The 22,881-nt window shown below is 30.1% G+C and overlaps 1 protein-coding gene across 1 annotated transcript; it reads right to left on the bottom strand.

Annotated features, from left to right (window-relative positions):
* Window positions 1-13,451: 13,451 nt before the first annotated feature.
* Window positions 13,452-16,035, bottom strand: LOC111289588 (transcription factor TCP5-like). Its single transcript, XM_022880749.2, has 2 exons — window positions 15,682-16,035; window positions 13,452-15,183 (listed from the first exon to the last, which is right to left on the bottom strand). The coding sequence occupies exon 2, from the start codon at window positions 15,132-15,134 to the stop codon at window positions 14,031-14,033; it is 1,104 nt and encodes a 367-aa protein (XP_022736484.2). The 5' UTR covers window positions 15,135-15,183; window positions 15,682-16,035; the 3' UTR covers window positions 13,452-14,030.
* Window positions 16,036-22,881: the final 6,846 nt, after the last annotated feature.

Raw genomic sequence — 22,881 nt, 5'->3', positions numbered from 1 at the left:
TTGAAAGGAGAATGGGAGACGAGAGACTTAAAACTCGTTTCGTACCATAAGTACATTCTAGGCCTGACAAAATAATTTAAAGATATTCAGTTTGATCACTTACCTCGGGAAGAGAATGTGATCGCTGATGTATTGGCTACTCTGGCTGCAATGATTCGAATTAATAATAATACCAACATTCAGCCCATCAAGTTAGATGTTAAGGATATACCAGCGTATTATTCTAATGTAGAGGGGGAAGAAGATGGAAAATCCTGGTATTATGACATCTTACAGTATGTCAAGGATCAACAGTATCCAGTTCATGCAACAAAAAATGATAAAAGGGTCATCCGAAGATTGGCTATGAGCTTTTCCTGGATGAGGATGTCCTGTACAAAAAAAGTAAGGATCAAGTGTTGTTAAGGTGTGTAGACGAGACTGAAGCGAAGAAAATCATTAAAGAGGTGCATGAGGGAATATGTGGGGCACATACTAGTGGATATATGATGGCAAGACAGATCATGAGAGTAGAATATTACTGGTTGATGATAGAGAATGATTGTATTGATTATGTCTGTAAATGCCATAAATGCCAGATATATGCTGATAAAATTCGTGCTCCACCATCTGTTTTACATGTTATGGCACCACCATGGTCATTTTCAATGTGGGGCATGGATGTCATCGGTTCAATCACCCCAAAAGCTTCTAACAGGCACAGATTCATTTTTGTAATGATAGATTACTTCACAAAATGGGTAGAGGCAGCATTGTATGCAAATGTAACAGGTTCCGTGGTTTGTAAGTTCATAAAGAAAGAGATCATCTGTAGATATGAACTTCCGAAGAGAATCATTTCAGACAATGCCAAGAATCTAAATAGTAAGATGATGCAAGAAATATATGCTCAATATAAGATCAAGCATCATAACTCGGTACCATATCGTCCGAAAATGAATAGGGTAGTTGAGGCAGCCAATAAGAACATAAAGAGAATTTTAGAAAAGATGATCGAGACTTACAAAGATTGGCATGAGAAGTTACCATTTGTATTGCTTGCATATCGAATGTCAGTTCGCACCTCTACTGGGGCAACCTCATTCTCTTTAGTTTATGGAATGGAAGCTGTACTACAGGTAGAAGTAGAGATCCCCTCTTTGAGAGTCTTAAAAGAAGTCGAGTTGGAAGAAGTTGAATGGATTCGATAACGTTATGAGCAGTTAAATTTTATAGAAGAGAAGAGATTGACTGCACTGTACCATGGTCAGCTATATCAAAGGAGAATGATGAGGGCTCATGATAAGAAGATTCGACCCCGTTGTTTTCGAAAATGAGAGTTGGTCTTGAAAAGAATTCTCTCAATCCAACACGATAGTAGAGGAAAATGGACTCCGAATTGAGAAGGGCCGTATGTGGTGAAACGGGTTTTTTCGGGTGGAGCACTGATACTAACTGAAATGATTTATCCCATCTTATAAATTCTGATGCTGTGAAGAAATACTATGCTTGAAAAAAAATGAAAAAAAATGAAAAAAAATGGAAAAAAATGAAAAAATGAAAAAATAGAAAAAAATAGAAAAAAAATAGAAAAAATGAAAAAAGAAAAAGTGAAAAAGGAGGACTCAAGGCGAAAACCCCAAAAGAGCAGTTTGAGTCATAGGGGGTTTGTCTAAGTTGAAAACCTAAAAAGGCGGCTTAGATAAAGAGAATACAGCATCGAATTTAAAAGTTCGCTGATATGAAGGCTAGCAAATTCGGAAGAGTTTCAAGTTGTTAAATACATCAGAGGGTTGAGTTTTCAGAAAAGACTTTGAGAGGTGTTATCATGATTATCTGATTGATCATTTTGGGCTTTGTTCCCATACCTATCATTGTAGTTCTTTCTTGGTCAAAGTTTGCCAACATTTTGCTAATAAAAAAACATTTTATCTCATTCTTTGTGCCTTTTTTCGATGCTCGTTTCCCAACCATTCATATTCCTTTCTTCTTAGCAACCCACCATGAGAGAAATATGCAAATGCATTCTTACTTTTTGAGTTTGAAATAATGATTGATGAATGAATAAATAACAACATAAAAAGATCTTTACATTACATTGAATAAGTCAAAAGTGAAAAAAGCAGAATCGAGATGTTCAGCTCCTGATTAGGACATTGAATCTGGGAAGAGATTTTTTGAGTGAAAGAGACAATTGAGAGCTACACTGGTTCAATCTTAGAAGAACAGTGTAATTGGATCTCTGAAGAATAGAAGGGCTTGATGCCTAAGAAAAAAGCTTGAGAAACTTAAGTACCATACATTAAACAGAAATTAATTGACCAACATTTGCATAGCATGCATTGAAATTCATATGCATTTGCATAGCATACACTACTTTCAGGAAAGTATAGTGTATAAATTCAAGAAGCAGGGGTGTTCCAACATCCCACATGGAGAAGACAGATATGAAGATATTTTGCAAGTTTGAGAAGAAACTTGTCAGGTAAGTTCTTAATCCTTGAAATAGGATGTCTTTTGGTATCAGGGTTGATTTATAAGACCTTTGGGCATAATCTCCTAAAATTCCTCCAAACACAACCTTCAACTCCTTTAGACATGATTGTCAGGGAATAATTTATTTTCCAAAGTTTCGTTGCCTCTGTTTAGAGGAGCAATTTACTTTTCAAAGTCGTGGTGCCTCTGTTTAGAGGAGCAATTTATTTTTCAAAGTCGTGGTGCCTTTGTTTAGAGGAGCAATTTATTTTCCAAAATCGTGGTGCCTCTGTTTAGAGGAGTAATTTATTTTCCAAAGTTCCGTTGCCTCTGTTTCGAGGAGTAATTTACTTTCCAAAGTCGTGGTACCTCTGTTTAGAGGAGCAATTTACTTTTCCAAAGTCGTGGTGCCAATTTACTTTTCCAAAGTCGTGGTGCCTCTGTTTAGAGGAGCAATTTACTTTTTCAAAGTCGTGGTGCCTCTGTTTAGAGGAGCAATTTATTTTCCAAAGTCATGGTACCTCAGTTTAGAGGAGCAATTTACTTTTCAAAAGTTGTGGTGCCTCTATTTAGAGGAGCAATTTACTTTCCAAAGTTGTGGTGCCTCTGTTTAGAGGAGCAATTTATTTTCCAAAGTCGTGGTGCCTCTGTTTAGAGGAGCAATTTATTTTTCAAAGTCGTGGAGCCTCTATTTAGAGGAGCTTTGGTCAAAAAAAAAAAAACACATAAAAAAAAACAAAAAAAAACACAAAAAAAAACAAAAAACAAAAAATGACAATGTTGAGCTGAGATTTGATTGGGTGTCTACGTCTTTGCGCAATTTCTATTTCACAGAAAATATGCAAAGAGGGGCAGCTATAGACACCCAATTGGGTCCAGGCCCAGATCAATTGGGCCTGGCCCAAATGGGTCAGGCCCAATTCAATTTTATCCTGTATTATTATTTTTTTTCTCTTTCTTTTGTATTTTATGTATTTTATTATTTATTATTATTATTATGTATTAATATATGTATATATTTATTTATTTATTAGATTAGATTTATATGTATTTTATTTATATAGTTATATATTTATTATTATATTATTTTTTTTTATTTTTGTTTTGTAATATATTTTTGGGTTTATCTTATTTTATTTGTTATTATTATTTTTTAAATTATCTGTCAATTTTAACTGATTTTTTTCTGATTATCAGATATTATTTTTTATTTTTTTAGACTATAATATCTTTTGATTTATCTTTTATAATTATCTAGTATTTTTTTTATTTTGATTTTTATTTTGGAGGGCTAAGATTAAAAGTTGAAGAATCCCACTGTGGAGGGGAATTCAATCAGAAGAGTCCAATTGAATTCAAAGATTGAATCCCCGTCCAAGGAGGAATTGGGATTGATTAGGAACTCCTGATGAACCCCTATAAAAGGTACTTCCTGGAACAGATGATGAGGACACACAAAGAAAACAGTGAGCAAAGCTATTGAATTTGAGAGAAAAGAGGTGTATAGAAGAGTTTTCGAAGGCTAAAGAAGGTTGAGAAGAGTTAGGATAGTTGTAGGGATCAAAAATAATTTTTTAGAAATTTTTGGCGAAAATTTTTTCTGGAAATTTCTGGGAAATTTCCAGATTCCGACGAAAATTTCGGTGATATTTGAATTTTTCGATAACAATTCCGACGAACCTTGAAGTTTTCGATGACCTGTCCAGTTTTCTACAAACAATCCCAGAAACCGGTGATCTTTCGACAAACTTTCGATGAACCTCCGATAAATTTTCCAGATTCCGGTGACTTTTTCCAGAATCCAACGAAAATTTCATCGGTGTTCTTCAAGCCCTTTAGAGAGAAGAGAGAGGAAAAAAGAAGAAGAGAGAGAGAGAGGACAAGAGCGTTCTGTCGAAAAATAGAGGGAAGTGCCTTTTATACACTCTCAAAACGACGTCGTTTTGGCCTTAAGTAACCAGAGGATCCGCGTGTTTTGTCGAAACCCGACCCGACCCGAGCGTCGACCCGCTTCTGACCTACGCGTGCCTGCCCCCCTCCGAGCCAAGTTGAGCCGAGCTTCCCAAGCCGCCCCTCGAGCCGTTTTCTCTTCCTTGAGCCGAGCCGAGTCGAGCCGAGCCGCGATCCGAACCGCTCCAGGTTTTTTTTTTTTATTTTCATTTATTTGTTTATTTGTTTTTTCTATTTTTTTTATTTATTAGATTAGATTTATTTAATATTTTTTATCTTTATCTTATTTTTATTTTTGTTTTACTTTTGTTTTAATTTTTTTTCTTTTCTTCTTTATTTACTTTTATTTTGTTTTATATTCTTTAAATAAAAATCAGAAAAATATTTTTGAGAAAAAGTTGAAAGTATCAATTTTCCTTAGAAATAAATTTCCCAAAAATATTTTTGAGAAAAAGTTGAAAGTATCAATTTTTCTTAAAAATAAATTTTCAAAAAAAAGATTTTTGAGGAAAAATTGAAAGTATCAATTTTCCTTGAAAATCAAAGTTTCAAAAAAAATATATTTTTGAGGAAAAGTTGAAAGTATCAATTTTCCTTAAAAATAAATTTCCAAAAAATATTTTTGGAAAAAAGTTGAAAGTATCAATTTTTCTTAAAAATAAATTTCAAAAAAATATTTTTAGGGAAAAGTTGAAAGTATCAATTTTCCTTAAAAGTAAATTTCTGAAAAAATATTTTTAAGAAAAAGTTGAAAATATCAATTTTCCCTACACAAGAACAATCATCCTCTCCTTCCTTTCTATTTTGATTTTGATTTTTCTTTAATTAATCCGACGACGGAGCCTCTGTAAGTGAAACAGTAGTTTTTCTTGCATACTCTTGAGGTGAGGGAATTTTTTCAATTTTTTGCTAAAAGTATTAGAGTCAATTGAGAAAAATTTTTAATAATTAATTACTTGGTAAAATTTTAAGGCTCATTGGATAACACAAATTGAAGTTGGTACCATCTTTTGATGGGCGTTGTGAGGGTGCTATAACCTTCCTCACACGTAACCGAACTCCCGAACTCTGTTCTGGTTAGTAGACCTGAACCTATTCTTTTAGGGACCCTTAAACTTAGGTGTTCCCTGAAAGGACAGATTCTTTAGGTGGCCAATCACACCTAGGTAAAAAAAAGATTGGTGGCGACTCCCTTAAGTCAATGTCTAGCAATAGATCCCCGGATCTAGACGTTATGACACATAATGTTATACTATATTTGTAATCTAATTACACAAATAAAACAACATAAATTAGAAATAAACAAATAATTAATAAAAAAAGACAAAAGTAAAGTAATAGAAAAAAAAAGAAAGTTAAGAAGCAAAATACAAGCTTAAAAGTTACCTTGTACGAAAATAACCTATATAGTAATCTATGGTAACAACTATAACCTACACAAACAAATAAGCTAAGTAATTAATCAATAACATAATATAACAAATTTTGATGAGGTAACCAAAAAATCATGTACTATTAAACTTACCACGAATGAATGAAATGAGAAAAAAAAAACACTAAATGAGGAAACAAATTCTGAACATATGTAAAATAAAAAACTTTAGCTAAATCAATATTGGAAAACCTATTAGCTTTTAACTATGGAAATAGCAAAATCTGATACTAAATTTGTAAAAGAAAATGTGAAATGGATAAACATACAAACATGTACCTAAGTGAACATCTTGTAAGCATGAACAAATCAACTAACATAATTAAATATTGTTAAGAATGTTTAAATATAACAAGGAAACTAACTAACCAACATACTTGAATTGATGTTGTCAATTCGTTTCCATTAAAATAAATGTGAAACCCGAGGGCAATGGAATAATATCTAGACTAAAATTTTAAAAAATATTTTGTGTACATGGAAAATGAACATTTTATAAACTATCTTATTATGACAAATTTGACATATTAGGGCATTCTACTAATGCTCCAAACAAAGCCAAAATACATGATCTAATAATAAACATTAAAAAAAAATTCTTTTATCTTTTGAAGAAACTCTTCCAATTAATAGATACCTCTTTTATTTTTACAATATGATAAACTAATACTTTAAATAATTAGTTATAAAAAACAAAAACACTAAGTACCGAACTTTTACACGTCTTTTATGCATTAATATGATCTTATAATAATAATAAAACCACAAATCAAAAGAGAAGCACTTTTAAAAAACAACAAAGCATAATGTTATTCTATATTTGTAATCTAAGAACACAAATAAAATAATATAAGGCACAAATGAAACAAATCAATAGTAACAAATAAAGGAAAAAAAGTAAAATAAGAAAAAAGAATAAAAATTGAGAAGCAAAATCCAAATATAAAAGTTACATTGTATGTAAAAAAACGTAAACAGCAAACTCTACTTATAACTATAACCTACACACAAACAAATAAACTGAGTAATTAATCAACAATATAATTTAACAATTTTTTATAGGAAAAAAAAAACATGTACTGTTAAACTTAACACAAATGAAACAAACAGAAAGAGGAAAACATAACAATAAATGAGGAAACAAATTCTGGACATATATAAAGTTACATACTTCACCTAAATAAAAATTGAAAAATTTCTTAACTCTTAACTTTTAAATTCGTAAAAGAAAAAGCAAAATGGATATGCATACAACCATGTATCTAAATGAACATCTTTCAAGCATAGACAAATCAACCAATGAAAATAAATATTGTCAACAATATTTAAATGTAATAGGCAAAGTAAATAATGGGAATACTGTAATTGCTATTGTTAGTTTTTGTTTCTAAACAAATGCAAAATTTGAAAATATTAGAACAATATTTGTACTAAAACATGAAAATCTATTTTGTATACATAAATCACGAACATTTTATAAACTATCTTATTCTGATAGGTTTGGCAAATTATAACAGTCTAATAATGCTCAGACCAAAGCCAAAATACATGGTCTAATAACAATAAAAAATAACCATTCGTGTTATGAAGAAACTCTTCCACTTAAAAATACCTTTTTTATTTTACATTATGATAAATTAATACTTTAAATAATTAGTAATAAAAAATAAAGACATCTAAATACATATCTTCTACACATTATTTATACATTGACATGATCTTATAATAATAAACATCCTTAGTCGTAATAGCAAAATCCATAAATAAAGACAATAACTTTCTATAAACAATTGAGAACAAATATATGCATATAACACAATTAACTAATAAAACTACAAACTAAAAAAAGAAAGACAATAAAAAAAAGCAAAACATAATGTTATATTATATTTGTAATATAATAACACAAATAAAATAACATAAAGCACAAATGAAACAAATAAATACAAAAAAAAAGAAAAAATAGAATAAGAGAAAAGAAAGCAAGTTGAAAAACAAAATCCATACTTAATAGTTACTATGTACGTAAAGAACCTAAACAATAAGCTTTACTAACAACCATAACCTAGACACAAATAAATAAAGTGAGCAATCAATCAACAACACAATTTAACAGTTATTGATGGGATAAAAAATATATATACTGTTAAACTTACCACAAACAAAAGAAAAAAAAAAACACATAACAGTAAATGGGAGAACAAAATCTGGACAGATATGAAGTCAAGTATTTTACCTAAATCAAAATAAAAAAAAAAACCTCTTAACTATAAAAATAACAAAATCTCATACTAAATTTGTAAAAGAAAATGTGAAATGGATATACATACAACTATGTATCTAAATGAACAGCTTCCAAGCATAAATAAAGCAACTAATGAAATTAAATATTGTGAATAATGTTTAAATGTAATAGGTAAAGTAACTAACTAATATAATTTAATTGATACTATCAATTTTTATCCCTAAAAATGAATGTCAAACCTAAGGGCATTGGAAGAATATCTATACTAAAATGTGGATTTCATAATCATAATAGACATTAATTTTGATTATAATTTGTACTTTATTTCTATAGGATTATATCAATGCCTAAAGAATGTGTAGAAATTCTTTACTTGAATGTGTAAAAATCTATTTCCAAACTTATTTTGTATACATTAATCAATGGAGAAATAGTTTATAAAAAGAAAAAGATAACAGCGCACTAACCTTAAAATTCAATATTCACGAAATTTGACAAAACCTTGAGATAAAGAAAGATAGAAAAAATGAATAAAAAATAAATTGACAACTTTATACAAACAAAATGTACAACAAAAAGATACTAAAAAAATAAAAATTATCAGAAAAACTTCCATAGCAAAGCACTGGCAATAAAAATCTTGTAAACCAAATTTATATCTAAAAGAAAACTTCAATAGCATATAACAAATAATAAGAACCTCATAAAACAAATCTGTATAATTCTTTCAATAACAGATGATGAATAGTAATAGAGCCATAAAATAAATTTATATCTTAAACTTTCCCATTCAATATAAGAATATACAATAGAAAAACCAAATCAACAAAATCCAAAACAAAAAAATAAACACATTCAATTAAAAAAAAAAAAAAGAACAACAAATTTAACTAAAAAGTAACGAAGAAACATCTGAAAACATCAAACAACCCAATCTTCATAAAAAATCAAAACATGCAAATAAAAAAAATCACAAACAACATGCAACCTAGCAAAAACATCTAAACAAAACAAAAAAAACGTACATAGGTTCGGCTAAACAACCAAAAAAAAAGAAAAAATTGTAGCAAAAAAAATCGACAAAAAATTTAAAGAGAAACAAAAAAAAAGGTTGACAGACCACACTCTTTTAAAAGCTTTGCCACAACAATAAAAACCTATAACAAAATCCTCCTAAATGAAAGTTTAAACAGCACACCTATTCAAGCTAGAAACAATTGAAAAAAAAAAAAAAAAGATTACAAAAGACACTTGTAAGAACAAAAACAAACACGTGGAAGAAACAGAAAAAACTTATGCAACCCTTCTCTTTTCCCTAAAACAACACAGCAATAATATTAAAAAAAAAAGCAATAAGCACCTATCTTCTTAAGAAAACTCACAATACCCTTTTTATATAAAGGTTTATAGATAAGTTCCATTTTTTGGGTATTTTTTTACATATTATTGTGTATTTTTAATAAGAACTTGTTTCTTTTTCTATAATTATACAAGCATAATTAATTATTCTATTACTAAATTAAAACTTAAATTTTGAGAAGAATTTTTTTAACAATAAGACGTTTTTAGATTTTGCTTAGTACATCAACTCATCGCATCCATTCATGTGAATTTATTGATTTTGAATCTAATAAATTTATAAAAAAATTATTTTTTTAATAATTTTTTAATGATTTTAAACTCCAATAATCAATAAAAAATAATTTTTTTTACCATTTAAATCAACATCCATTGATATTAAAAAAAAAAAAGATAAAATAGGAATATACGTGGTCCTATAGTTTCTCAAATTATCATGCTATACGTATATGAAGAGAACCACAAATTCCATGAAATTAATTAGTGAATTATTAATTTAACTTATTAATATGCAAAGCCAAAGAGTAGATGTCTTTTACTCCATGAAAGGTTAAAGACATGCTCCAATTGAAAGTGAGTGGGACATTGAAATTTGTCCTAATTACAGCATTTCCAATTCCTTATCCTTTGGTATTTCAATTCCAAGAATAGGATTGGACCACAAAAAACGAAGTGGGGAAAAGGGCAAGCGCATTGGAAACCTTTTTCTTTGATTGGATGCCTACTTTAAATCAATCAAATAAATCCCAACTTGCAATAGTGCTTATTAATGTTTTCTTGGATCTTGTGACAATCAGATTCAGACTGTTCCATTTCAGTCTCTGTCCTTCACACCAGAAGAATTGCAGACATTTCTATGTATCATATCACTTCTTTTTTCTTTTTATATTATTTTTTTAGAGGTGTTAATTGCACCGACTAAGATGGATTTGAGTTGGATATTTTGAATACCAATCGAGTTTAAATTATTTCATATTTTAATTATTTTAAATTTAATATTTAAATTATTTTAAAACCAGTAAGTTTGAATCATTTTAAGTTTAAATTATTAAATAAATCAAATTACTTTTATATTATTTTAGATTATTTTTTTTGAATCGTTCAATTTTAAAATTTTGAATTTAAATTAATTTAAGTTGAATCAAATAAATTTGAGTTATTAATTTTTTATCAAATTATATTGAATTATTCAAATTCAAATAAATTAGATGATTTTTTTCGAATTTAGGTTTAAATTATTTAAAATCTAAATTATTTTGTATTTGAATTATTCTAAATTTAATATTTAAATATTTTAAAATCATTGAATTTGAATTATTTTAAATTTAAATTATTAAATAAATCAATTTACTTTTAGATTAATTTTTTGGATCGTTCAGGTTTAAATTTTTAAATTCAAATTAATTTAGGTTAAATTAAATAAATTTGAGTTATTATTTTTTTTTATCAAAAAGATTGAATTAGATTTAAATTCAAATAAATTAAACTATTTTTTTTTCGAATTTGGGTGAATTTTGACAGTTCCGGAACTAAGAAATGCAACTTCAACCTTACACAATTATAATTATAAGTGAGAAAAGAGCATAAGTTTCATTCTTTTTCTTCACCGATTTTCATTAAGTGATAATTATATAATTTAAAATTATGAGGCGTCTGGCATATGATGTTTTATTTTTGAGAAAATGACCTTTGATAGTTGGCAGGCAGGTTGTTGACACTGAAGCTAACAACATGTGGCCCTTTTCATGCGCGCTAGATCGGCGTGCATTGCTGCATCCGCGTGAGGTAGCAATTTGGCCTTTGGGCAAAATGTGGATATCAGAGGTAATAACTATTTATAACTGAAAATTTGATCAGCATATCAATTCCAAGTGTTTTAAAGAAATATTCAATCAAACCATCATTGTTTAATGATTGCAATGAAAATAAAATTATCATAAGTAAAATATCCTAATTAAAACACATTACTGGACAAAATTTTTTATCGAAAAAAATTAAAATTCTATCGATAAAAACAGTAGCTATGGATTTAATAAAAAAAAATCCATTGGTGGTAATTAAATCGATAATATTATTTTAAGGGTAATGATTAAAATCCGTTGGTGATACAGGACAAATGAGGTATAATTGATTGAACCAAAGTAAACTTTTGAAGGTTTTTTTTTTTTTTTTTTTTTGCATGCAGACACAAAAATAACAAGCAACAAAGTGATAAAAAAAAAAAAAAACCTGATTTGGCTGTATATATATGACAAAGTTTTGGTTGCAAATTTGCTTGAGGTTTGTTTATGGAAGTTGAAGTGTTAAGGGTTGCTTTTTTTTTTTCGTTGGTTCTATTCTATATATTATAGCTGTCTCTGTATGTGCTATTACATATGTTGACTTTTTGTGAGATTGGTATTCTTGACAAATTTTCTTTACATTTCAAAAACAAATCTTTTACTTAAATAAATTCAGAAACATATTATTTATTAAAACAAAGATTGAATGAACCCACTTATTAATACTGTACCCTATCTTTTATTAGTTGCATTAATCAAAGTAAAACCCTAGCATTCTCATTTTTAGTACATATATATATATATGTATGTATCAAACTCAACTTGTATATTACCATACAACTGGTCCCAAGCTCGGATAAAGCAAGAGGATTGCGATAGGATGATAGTTAACATAAAACATAAAATCGATTTCAAAATTATAAGATATGAGGTTTAGTTTATTATTATTGTTATTATATATAGATATATATATGTATGTATATATGTATGTATTACTTTCTTATTTAATTTGATCTAGGGAAGGTTTTTTTTTTTATTTAATTTGGAGAGGAAGGATTCAAATCTACTTTGAGTAAGAAAATAAATAAATTAATCATTGAGTTAAATGTTCAAGTGTTTTATATTACTAAAGCATTAATGTACCCAAAACCCTAAAAAAAAAAAAAAAAAAAAAACCTTGAAAAATGCAAAGAAACCTCAAAATGCCAAAAAAAAACCTTGAAATATATATATAAAAAAAACCCTCAAAACCTCAAAAAACCTTGAAAGAGGTTGCAAATGTTAACATTTGAATCCCAAACTTACTGAATTGAAAGAAGTATTTTGTGTTTTCTAATTGTTGTGAATTGATAATCCTCTACATAGTTTCTTTCTTTCTTTCCCATGGTGGCTCTATATATGCTTTAAAAGATAATAATTGATGTTATATATACTTCAAGAATTACACACCATCCACATTTTTCTTTTCTTTTTTCCTTCTAGTTTTTATTTGGCATGAAAATAAAAAAATAATATAATATGTTTTATATTAAAATTTTTCATTCTTTATTAATACTATATTCAATCAGTACATTTTAGTGTCAAAATATAGAAATAAAAAAGAAGAAAGTCATTAAAAATTAATATGAAAAAAATAAAAGCAAAAACTAGGTGTTAAAACATAATTGCATAAATAGATAATGTAATTTTACAATATCTTAAAAAAATTAATATGATGAAGGAAATGAGACTTGAATTTCTGTCTATATTCTTACTTAACACAACATGACATTTGCGGTTATTAATTACTAGTTAGTATATGTTCCATGTGATACACATATATTATATAATTTACTCTAAAATTTTAAGACCTTTTTTTTATATATACAAAGAAGATCACAATATGAGACGTCGCCGTTAGAAATAGAAAAAATAATTATAGGTATTGAGATTTGAACTTTAAACTTATAAGATGATAACTCTTAAAGGTAATTGTGCATAAACTAACTAAATTGAATTTCGTGTTTCAACTTTCCAATATTTATCACTTATGATTAAGTTTGTCAATATAAAAAAAAAAACTGTATATACATATAGTAAGATATATAAAACAATACATATATAAAGATTATAGAGAAGATCATGTATAATGAACAATATGTTTAAATGAAATTAATTAAAAACCTATGAAAAATGGGTTATGCATGAAAATTAATTCATTTATATAGAAGAGCATTTCCTCTAATTGTTATGTCAGTGATGAAGTTACTGAACATGGCATCCAGGCTAAAGAAAACTATTAATGAAACTATATATAACAAAATATAGAAAGTTAAGGCACAGGAATCACTGCCATACTAGTGTTCTAAAAAATTAAAGTACAAATTAACGTTCATTTCACCTAACTAATTAAAACTCTGTCTATAAATAATAATAATAATAATAATAATAATAATAATAATAATAATAATAATAATATGCATTTAGAAAGCCTGAAGTATTATATAGCATCTTACCTTCTGTATTGTAGAATTAATTAATCCACCTGAAGAACTTGAAAATAACTGTCACAGCTACCTCTCTTTCTCCTGGTTGATATATGTTCAACGTATCCATTTTGAGGTGTTTCAAACAGAATGTAATGACCCTTATTCTAATTTTTCTCTGGCTAATTTGATGATATCTGAAACTTTCAGCCTCAGCAAAACATATGAAATACCACTAATTGATGCTTCCAAATTCATGATCATCATTGATGTATAAATGTAGTCCCAGAAATCAAATTAATATGGATTTGAAGTTTTGAACGTGCTAGGCTTCAGGAACTCTTTCAAGAATTGGTATTATCCTGATCATCTGCATGACTTTCATCATCATTTTGTGTGTGAGTGAGGCCAGCATTTACGTTTAATGAAAAAGGCTTCATGGGAGAACTCATTGTGAAAGAATTTGGTAGAAAATGTTGGGAATTTGAGCTCAATAATTGGAAACGGTTCATTTGCCTGGAATCACTACTGTCCCCTGGACCTGGAGTAGTACCATATAGAGGATATGTGGGGAAAAGTGAAGGCATTGTCGACGGTGGGCAGAAAAATAACTGTGGTGCATGTGCTGATGGAAGAGACAGTGAAGATGGCAGCGGCACAGTGGTGTTACCATCGAGGAAATTTTCAGTTTGTGGCAGAAATCCATGGTTTCCAAATTGAGATAATGATAGACTTGAAGGCTCCCAATGGTAGTAGGAATTGAAGGGCATGGCATTGGGAAAAAGCTCTAGAGATGAAGCCTGTCCACTAGTATAATCACCAATATTTCCATCTTGATTTTGTTCTTCATTTATTTTGATCCACTTTCCCTTCTCAGCAGCAGCAGCAGCAGCAGCAGTTGTACTTTCTCTTTCAACTTCATTAGTTCTTGCTCTCAGTGCAGCATCCATAGTGTCCCAATATCTTTTCGCTGCTATGCTTTGATCTTCTTCTCCATCCTTGATGAACATAGAATTTGCATCGAAGAAAGGAGCAAGAGAAGATTGGGAGGCATTTGATTCATGAGAAACCAGCATTGGCTGATGGAACTGACCAAAACCCTGAGGCATCTGAAGTGGAGGGAGCTTATCAATATCATCTTTAGTAGCATCAAGCAACCAATCGATTACCTTGCTTGGCTGACTAAGGCCAAGCCTGTCTTGCAAATCATATAACTGAATTGCAGTAGGTACGGAAAGCCTAATCCGCCGGTCCCTTAGTCCCCTTATTGTGCAAACTTTGCTATGCCTATCTTTTCCTCCGAAAGAACGCGAGACTCTGACAATCCTTGGATTTCTAAACCCCGGCCACTGCCTTGAACTTGATGGCCCCTTCGAGACCTTGCTGTCATTGGTTTCACTGGCCTCTTGCTTTGCTTGAAAACCTTTTTCCTTTGAACTCGAGATCATCTTAATCCTCTCATCATCATTAAAAAAGGTATATCAACTGAAACAAGCACTAAAATAATCCGTATTACTCAGCAAATTGCTCTATCTTCATGTGTTTTTTTATCTAGTTTTACTAAATTGTACTAACTTGAGAAAATTTTGCTTCAGAATTGATAAAAGGATATGAAAATAAGATCAACAGGTATCGAAAAATACAAGTAATAACTGTACTACTTCGTTGTTCATGAGTATTGAAGGATGTTTAATACTCCACTCGATGACATATAAACAAAATTTCAAGAAAAAAAAAAGCAATTAAAAAACCAAACATAGAGAAGGATCAAGTTTAAATTTGTATAAAAATTGTATTTTGGATATATAGAGCCTGAGCCTGTTGATCCAATTAAAACTTGAGTAAAATCAATTTGACTTATGAATATCAAATCCAACAGGAGAGGAGATGACTTTGGAAATCATAGAAGCTGTACTTTCTAAGAAAATGGTTAGAGAAACATTATTCCTCTACTTTTTATGAACTAAAAGTTAGATCGATGCACAAGAAACTTACATAAAATTAACAGATGAAAGTGTTGCACATCTTGCAGCAGATCAGTCTAATTTGGTTCTTGCTGCTGACTGTCAAGGCTAAGGAACTAGAAGTGGGAGAAGATCAAGCACCAGAGATCGAAAACTTCTTAAGTATTATCTTCAGCTTAGAGGAACTGTGTGTAAGGGTTAAAGCTTGAAACAATAATTCTACCCAGAATAAACCTAGCAAAAAGAAAACCACAGCTGTAGGGAAAGAAAAGATGCTGGAATTTCACTTCAAACATGTTGCATGGTAATGGAAAAGGAAAAGGAATGGCATATCCGCGTCCATGTGGCATCCCACGCGCATTGACATACCAATATTCGACGAGCAAAATGTAAATTTCATAAATTTGTTCATACCACAAACTGAACAATCACTAGTTTAATTATTGGTATTTTGGTCATCTTTGTATTTACATTATTTCAAGTTTTGAATAGCACACAAAGTAGAATGTTAACTTCATGTACATATTTTGGGGACCACTCAATATATACTAGAAAAAAGAGGGCTGAAGCTTTATTGGCATCTACAAATAGCTTTATATAATGCATGCCTACATTTGTTTGATTTTCTGCCATACATATGTTTTATATCAACATATATATGTAATGCTACATTAAAAAGTTAACTTTAATTCGGCAACGAAAGTGAAAACCAGATGCTTAATGTCTTTGGCCTAAGTGGAGAATAGGAAATCACTGCCATGCAACCCTCTTATTTCTTCAAATGAGCTAGACTTTGATGTTGGGGAAAAGAAATTGTAAGTAGAATTAGGTTCATAAAGAAGGAAAATTTTATCAGATAATTGTGGATTCCAAAGTTGTGGTGTATGCAATGCTGCAATTTAGTTAGCACTATTACATTACAGAAAACTACATCTAGTTAGCAGCTACCTTGTAGAGGAGGGACCAACATATATAGCTTCTTTAAAGCATCTACACTGAATAGAAACAAGGACCACCACACCTATGGCAACACTGAGATTTGCACCAGACAAGTTGGACTTTATAACTTTAGTGATTCATAAGTTCCATTGCAGTACAACATATACAGATTCTTCACAATTTACAAAATTTAACTTCAGTTTGCAAATGATATCTTTTTCTAATTAGAAATTGTATATATTGAAATTCTAGCCTGAATTAGCTATATATCAATATGAAATATGATATGCCAACTTTGAAATTTTGTTAGCTTATATATAGAGGTATTTGTCAACTCAAAGTTGGGTGATGCAGTCTCCTCAACATTTCTAGAAAATGGAGTTTTGGAGGATAAAGAGAAAAAACCTAAAAAAAAAAAAAAAGTGCTTGTCTTTTGCAACCAAGATATGAACATTATTCTCATACTGAGAATTATGCAAGAATGAAGAATCATGGGGTTCATTGCACACCTGCATAAATGAACTCGTGACAAGGAATGAAGCCAAAAAGATTGATATACATCAGCCTTTACATGTTGCCTCTAATAAGGAAGAGATAAAGTTTGTTTCTGCATTTTGAGAAATTGTTTGGTGTAACTGTTAGAATAACACTCCAAAATGCTTCCAAAAGTAGTGAAAACTAACATCAGCAATTGAGAGATAATGCCACTTTTCCTAATTGTTTTTGTTACTATCTCTAATCATCTCAATCTGCCTATAAGGGAAAAAAAGGGGATCAAGCATTTATACAAAAAAAAAAAAAAAAGGTAATGATCTCCAGAATAAAAAAAAGACAGAAAAGAAACAACAACCAAAGCTGATAACCCAGAAAATGTATATATGTTTGAGTGAGGTGGAAAGTAAGAGAGAGAGGGAGAGGGAGAGGGAGATCACTGCAACTTTTTTTTTTTTTTTTGAGTTACCTTAACAATCTAGAAAATGAGAATCTTCATCAAAATCATAGTAGAAGCTCAAATAGATCAGCGAAGCTTGCAGTTGCAGTAGCAGTTGCACCAGTTCAAAAGCAGAACTCAATGTCATATCCCTATTGTATCGAACCAAGAAAAAACGCTACTAGTTGATGAACACTAGAACCTGCTGCAATATCCTCAGCTTTGCATGAAAATTCAATGTTCGTGGACAATGCAAATATATCGAATCTACATATAGCAAATCAATATGACCGTTCTACTATTTCTCAAAGTTGATTAAGAGGTAAAGCCAATATCCCCTTTAAGCTTCAAGCCTTTAAAATTTTTTGGTAAAGACAGAAGTGAACAACAAACAATGAACCCTAAAAACAATTCCCTCTTTATTATTTCACATGTTCAAACGTTTTTTTTACAAAGAAGTTCTCTGTTGGAAATAAGTTAAAGGATTTGTTGGATATTGTATAAATTAACTGAGTTAAGCCTGTTTATTAAAAAATACTTATAGTTTCTTGTCTCTTTATTTCCAGGGTTTCGACCAAACTTTGTATTTACATAAATAGAAATTTTTTTTGATGAAAATATAAATAGACAATTGTTTTGAGTTATCCCTTTCTTTGCAGGAAAAAAGGGGTGGGGATCACGAGAAAGGATTTATGTATTCCCCAGATTTTCTTGCGAGGGCACCTCCATTATTATCAGATTAAAATGGTCCCAGATCTCAGACAAACACATGTTGTTTTTCAGACAGCTATTAATCTCCTCACTTTGAGTTGAAAAGTTCAGCGTAGTGTTTGATCTCCAAAACAAGAGGGACGATATTTAATTTTTAATGGTTTACAATATGCTTGAAAATTAACCCAATTTTGCTTCCTTAAGTTTCTTTGAAAAATTAAGATAAACTTCGTAAAACAGAGAAAATTTCCTTGTTGTTTAAGCTATGTTAATTATTTTATACATCGTCATCCTATTATTCTCGTAGAATTCAAAAACTCAATCAACGGTAGATAAAATAATTTCTCAATAATATAATTAGAAAGCACACATTTTAACATACTTGAGAAATTTAACAACTCCATTGATGGTACATATACAAAACCAACTCTTCTTATAAATCTAAACGTTTAAACATGATGCTAGCGGCATTTTTTGATCTAAAAAATATATTTGTTTTTTTTTTTTTATTAGAGACTATCAACAGACAATTAGAGATATATTTTATTTTTGGATCAATTTAACATATACAATATCATGTCAGCTCGATTACATCATTTTTCTACTTCAAAAACCTCTCAATTTCGTCTATAAATAAAGTTATCCAATTACTATCAATTGAATCTAACCTTTTCTTTACTTCCCTTTTTTCTTCTCCTTTTGATCTTCTTTGTCCCGATCTCTAACTTAAATATTAGAGCGTAAAAACACTCAATGCCTTTGTCTCTAATCACTCTCTTTCTCTCTTGTGATTTTAAGGTTCTCACTTTCAACTAAAAGCTCGATACTTACACTTGATCAATACTTTATTTTTTTTTAATGATTACAGAACTTACTTGTTATCAAACTATGAACTTGCAGGGAACCAAAGTTAAAAACCAGAATGAATAATTGTCTTAGTTATAAATTGACGACTTTGTAATTGAATTTGAGGCCTAGAGCATCAAATACTCCACAAACATATATAATAAATCACAATACATTGTTTTCTTCTTTTAGCATCCTATCTATATAAGTGTTAATTTTAATAAAATTACAATCCTTGTAGCTTTGGTCAAATAATACATACTATGCTAGGTTGGCTTTAATTGGCTACCTATCATCTAGTTAAAATGAATTACCTAACCTGCTAAAGTACCTTTTACTTACTGCTAAACCTGCAGTCTAAGAGATATGGTTAGTACTTGATATGCACCTAAACTTAGCTATAGCTTTAAGACATTTTTCTTTTTAAGTACAATTTTCAGCTTGCTTTATCTGCAATACTTGATCAGTCTGTTAACAGCAACTACTTTGACGGTCTATGCAAAACCATGGTTGATGGTAACTTTGATTGCAGAAGCAATATTACGGTTGAAAAATTAAATGCCCCCCCAATTCCTCTGCTGAATGCATCCAACTTATGTACAAATGTTAAATTTTGTGGTAAAATTGATTCCATTCTGAGATGCAACAAGAGGGGAAATGAGATCAATATCTTCAGAATTTGATTATGATAGTTTTTTTTTTTTTTTTTACAAAGAATGTCTCAATCTAAGATGGAGAAAGCAATTACAAGTGCTAGAATTTGAATCCAAATTAATTGGATCTCACTTTTATAGGGTGGCTTCATAAACCAGCTGCGTTAAGTATCGGGTTCGATTTTGTTATTTTAAGTTATGATGCTAATCATGAAAACCCCATATATATTTCCTATGATGCAGCAAATCAGACTGCTACTGCTAAAAGATTTTACAGAATCTTATGTAAGTATAAAAATTGATGGTTGCTGCAAATTACTAAGCCCAGCCAATAGCCAGTGCTTATGTGATACAATTATTTATGTACTGATCAGCTATTTCAACCAATGTACAACTCCAAATTAAAGAGGTAGATGAATACTGTTGAGCAAATAGATTTTTTTTTCATTACATTTTCTTATCAATCTCGTAGGTACATTCCCATCTTCCATTTTTGTTTCAGGTTTTCTATTAATAATCAGGAATAGAATTAATTCTCATCGACAAAAACTGTATCCTCTGACTAATGTACTCTTTTTTTTTTTGCCTATTGGAAGAACCCCATTTATAACCTGCATTGATAAACCTTGAGTACTGATTGAGAGAAGCCTTTCCAATCCAGGCATCAAATGAGTTTAATGAATTTGAAAGTAAAGTAGCAAAGAGGGCAGGGATACATCTTTTTTGCTTGTGGTTACTATCTTGGTTGAAATTTTTACTGGTTTGTGTTAGTTGTGTCCTCACAATAGTGTTGGGAAATAGCATAGCTCTAATATCATTTGTTAGGCTAAAAACCTTCAATAATCACACCAGCGAAAGTGAAATCAAATAATAAATCAAATACATAAGAGACAACAATTTAATGTGGTTCGGTCCAATCAACCTATATCCACAGATGAGAAATAAGATTCATTAGTTGTAAAAAATTACAAACATACATCAAATCATCAACCGCACTCAACAATCAATACTCATAAGATACTCTCAATCTCCTCTAGTCTTATGGAGTATTCTCAACCCAAACAAACACAAATCCAAACCCTTGTGCACCCTTTCAATATAACCAAACACATACCTATATGCTACCATACATCATACCTATGTGGACCCTCTCAGTCTCATCTAGTCCACTCACAAACAAATATACACACTCATAAGATGTAGAGGCCCAATACTCTTATGAGTGTCTATCTCATAAAACCCTACAATTTTCTTACATCTTTTTCTCATACCTAACATTATAGAGACTTCACCTATTTATAATTATACAAACTTACCCATTAATAATCCTTTTCCTCCTAAAATTCTTCTCCTGTAAGTCAAACTTGCCTATTAAGAATTCATTTTCTTTTAGAATTCTTCTCTTATAAGTCAAATTTACCTATTAAGAATCCTCTTTCTCTTAGAATTCTTATTTTGCAATTCTTCTTATCCATCAAGTAATATCTGACAAATCTCAAATAAATCTCTAACAAATCCCAAACAAATCTTAATACATAATGTGATACGTAATAATGGTCTTATCTTAATAATATGTAATATTATATTTCACTTTGATTGTGGAAGCGTAATACGTAATAATGGTCTTAATAATATGGGCCTTTATCATATTTTATACATAGATAGACTAAGGCCATAAAATAAAGAAAGGCGAAATGAATGAAAGAGAATTCTTACGAATAGGTCATTTGAATGATGAACAAATAGGGATGCATTCATTCATAAAAAATAGGATCAACTCCCATTGCGTATTGATACTTATTAAGTATAGAATAGATTGAGTCAATATTCCCAACAATCTCTATCTTGACTCAAATTTCATCAAATAATTTATCTTCATGTTAGACATCTTTGGCTCCACCTACAATGGAAGTCTCACACTCATCTTCTCTTGTGTGTCTTCACGCTTCATACAAACTGATCTTAAATCCTCAAAACTTGAACTCGAACTCTTCTATTGAATCAGCTCCTCTAAGCTTACTTCTTCTCATATCTTAAATCAAGCTCTTCACATATCTCGAACTGTCAACTCTTCTCATATCTCGAACTATCGGCTCTTCTCATGTCTCGAACATTTGACTCTTCCTATGTTTTGAACTTTTAGCTCTGATACCACTTGTTAGGAAATACCACAGCTCTGATACTATTTATTGGGGATCACAGCTTTGATACCATTTGTTGGGCTAAAAGCCTTCAATCCAATCACACCAGCGAAAGTAAAATTAAACAATAAATCAAACACACAAGAGATAACAATTTAACGTAGTTCAGTCCAATCAACCTACATCCACGGATGAGAAACAAGATCCACTAGTTATAGAGAATTACAAACATACATCAAATCATCAACCTCACTCAACAATCAATACTCATAAGACACTCTCAATCTCCTCTAGTCCTATAGAGTATTCTCAACCCAAACAAACACAAATTCAAACCCTTGTGCATCCTTTCAACATAACCAAACACATACCCATATGCTACCATACATCATACCTATGTAGATCCTCTCAGTGTCATCTAGTCTACTCACAAACAAATATACACACACATAAGACGTAGAACTCCAATACTCTTATGGGGTGTCTATCCCACAAAACCCTACAACTTTCTCACATCTTTTTCTTATACTTAACATTGTAGAGACTTCACATATTTATAATCATACAAATTTGCCCATTAAGAATCTCTTTCCTCCTAAAATTTTTTTCCTATAAGTCAAACTTGCCTATTAAGAATTTATTTTCTTTTAGAATTCTTCTCTTGTAAGTCAAATTTACCTATTAAGAATCATCTTTCTCTTAAAATTTTTATCTTGCAATTCTTCTTGTCCATCAAGCAATATTTGATAAATTTCAAATAAATCTCTAATAAATCTCAAACAAATCTTTTATGAGATTTAAGTCAATGTTTTCAACAAATAATTGGTTGGAAAACTTTGTCATTCCTGTTTGCTGGCTAAAGTCTTATCTGTGGCATTTGAGTTAGACTTTCTAAATAAGAAAACAAAGCAAGAACGAAAAAATTAAAAAAGCCTGGCTGACAATTAACTCCAATGGAAGTATAGCTGCCATGGCTACCAAAACAAACAATCAAAACTGAAGAAAGAAAT

This window comes from Durio zibethinus, chromosome 17, assembly GCF_047325235.1.
Source record: "Durio zibethinus cultivar Kanyao isolate XHJ-2024 chromosome 17, ASM4732523v1, whole genome shotgun sequence".
Lineage (NCBI taxonomy): Eukaryota > Viridiplantae > Streptophyta > Magnoliopsida > Malvales > Malvaceae > Durio > Durio zibethinus.
The sequence above is the reverse complement of the archived record's forward strand: the minus strand, read 5'-3'. Positions and strand labels throughout refer to the sequence as shown.

Bases quoted from the DNA above. Each gene is read 5' to 3' on its own strand.
- LOC111289588 (XM_022880749.2), bottom strand. From the start codon at position 15,134: ATGATCTCGAGTTCAAAGGAAAAAGGTTTTCAAGCAAAGCAAGAGGCC.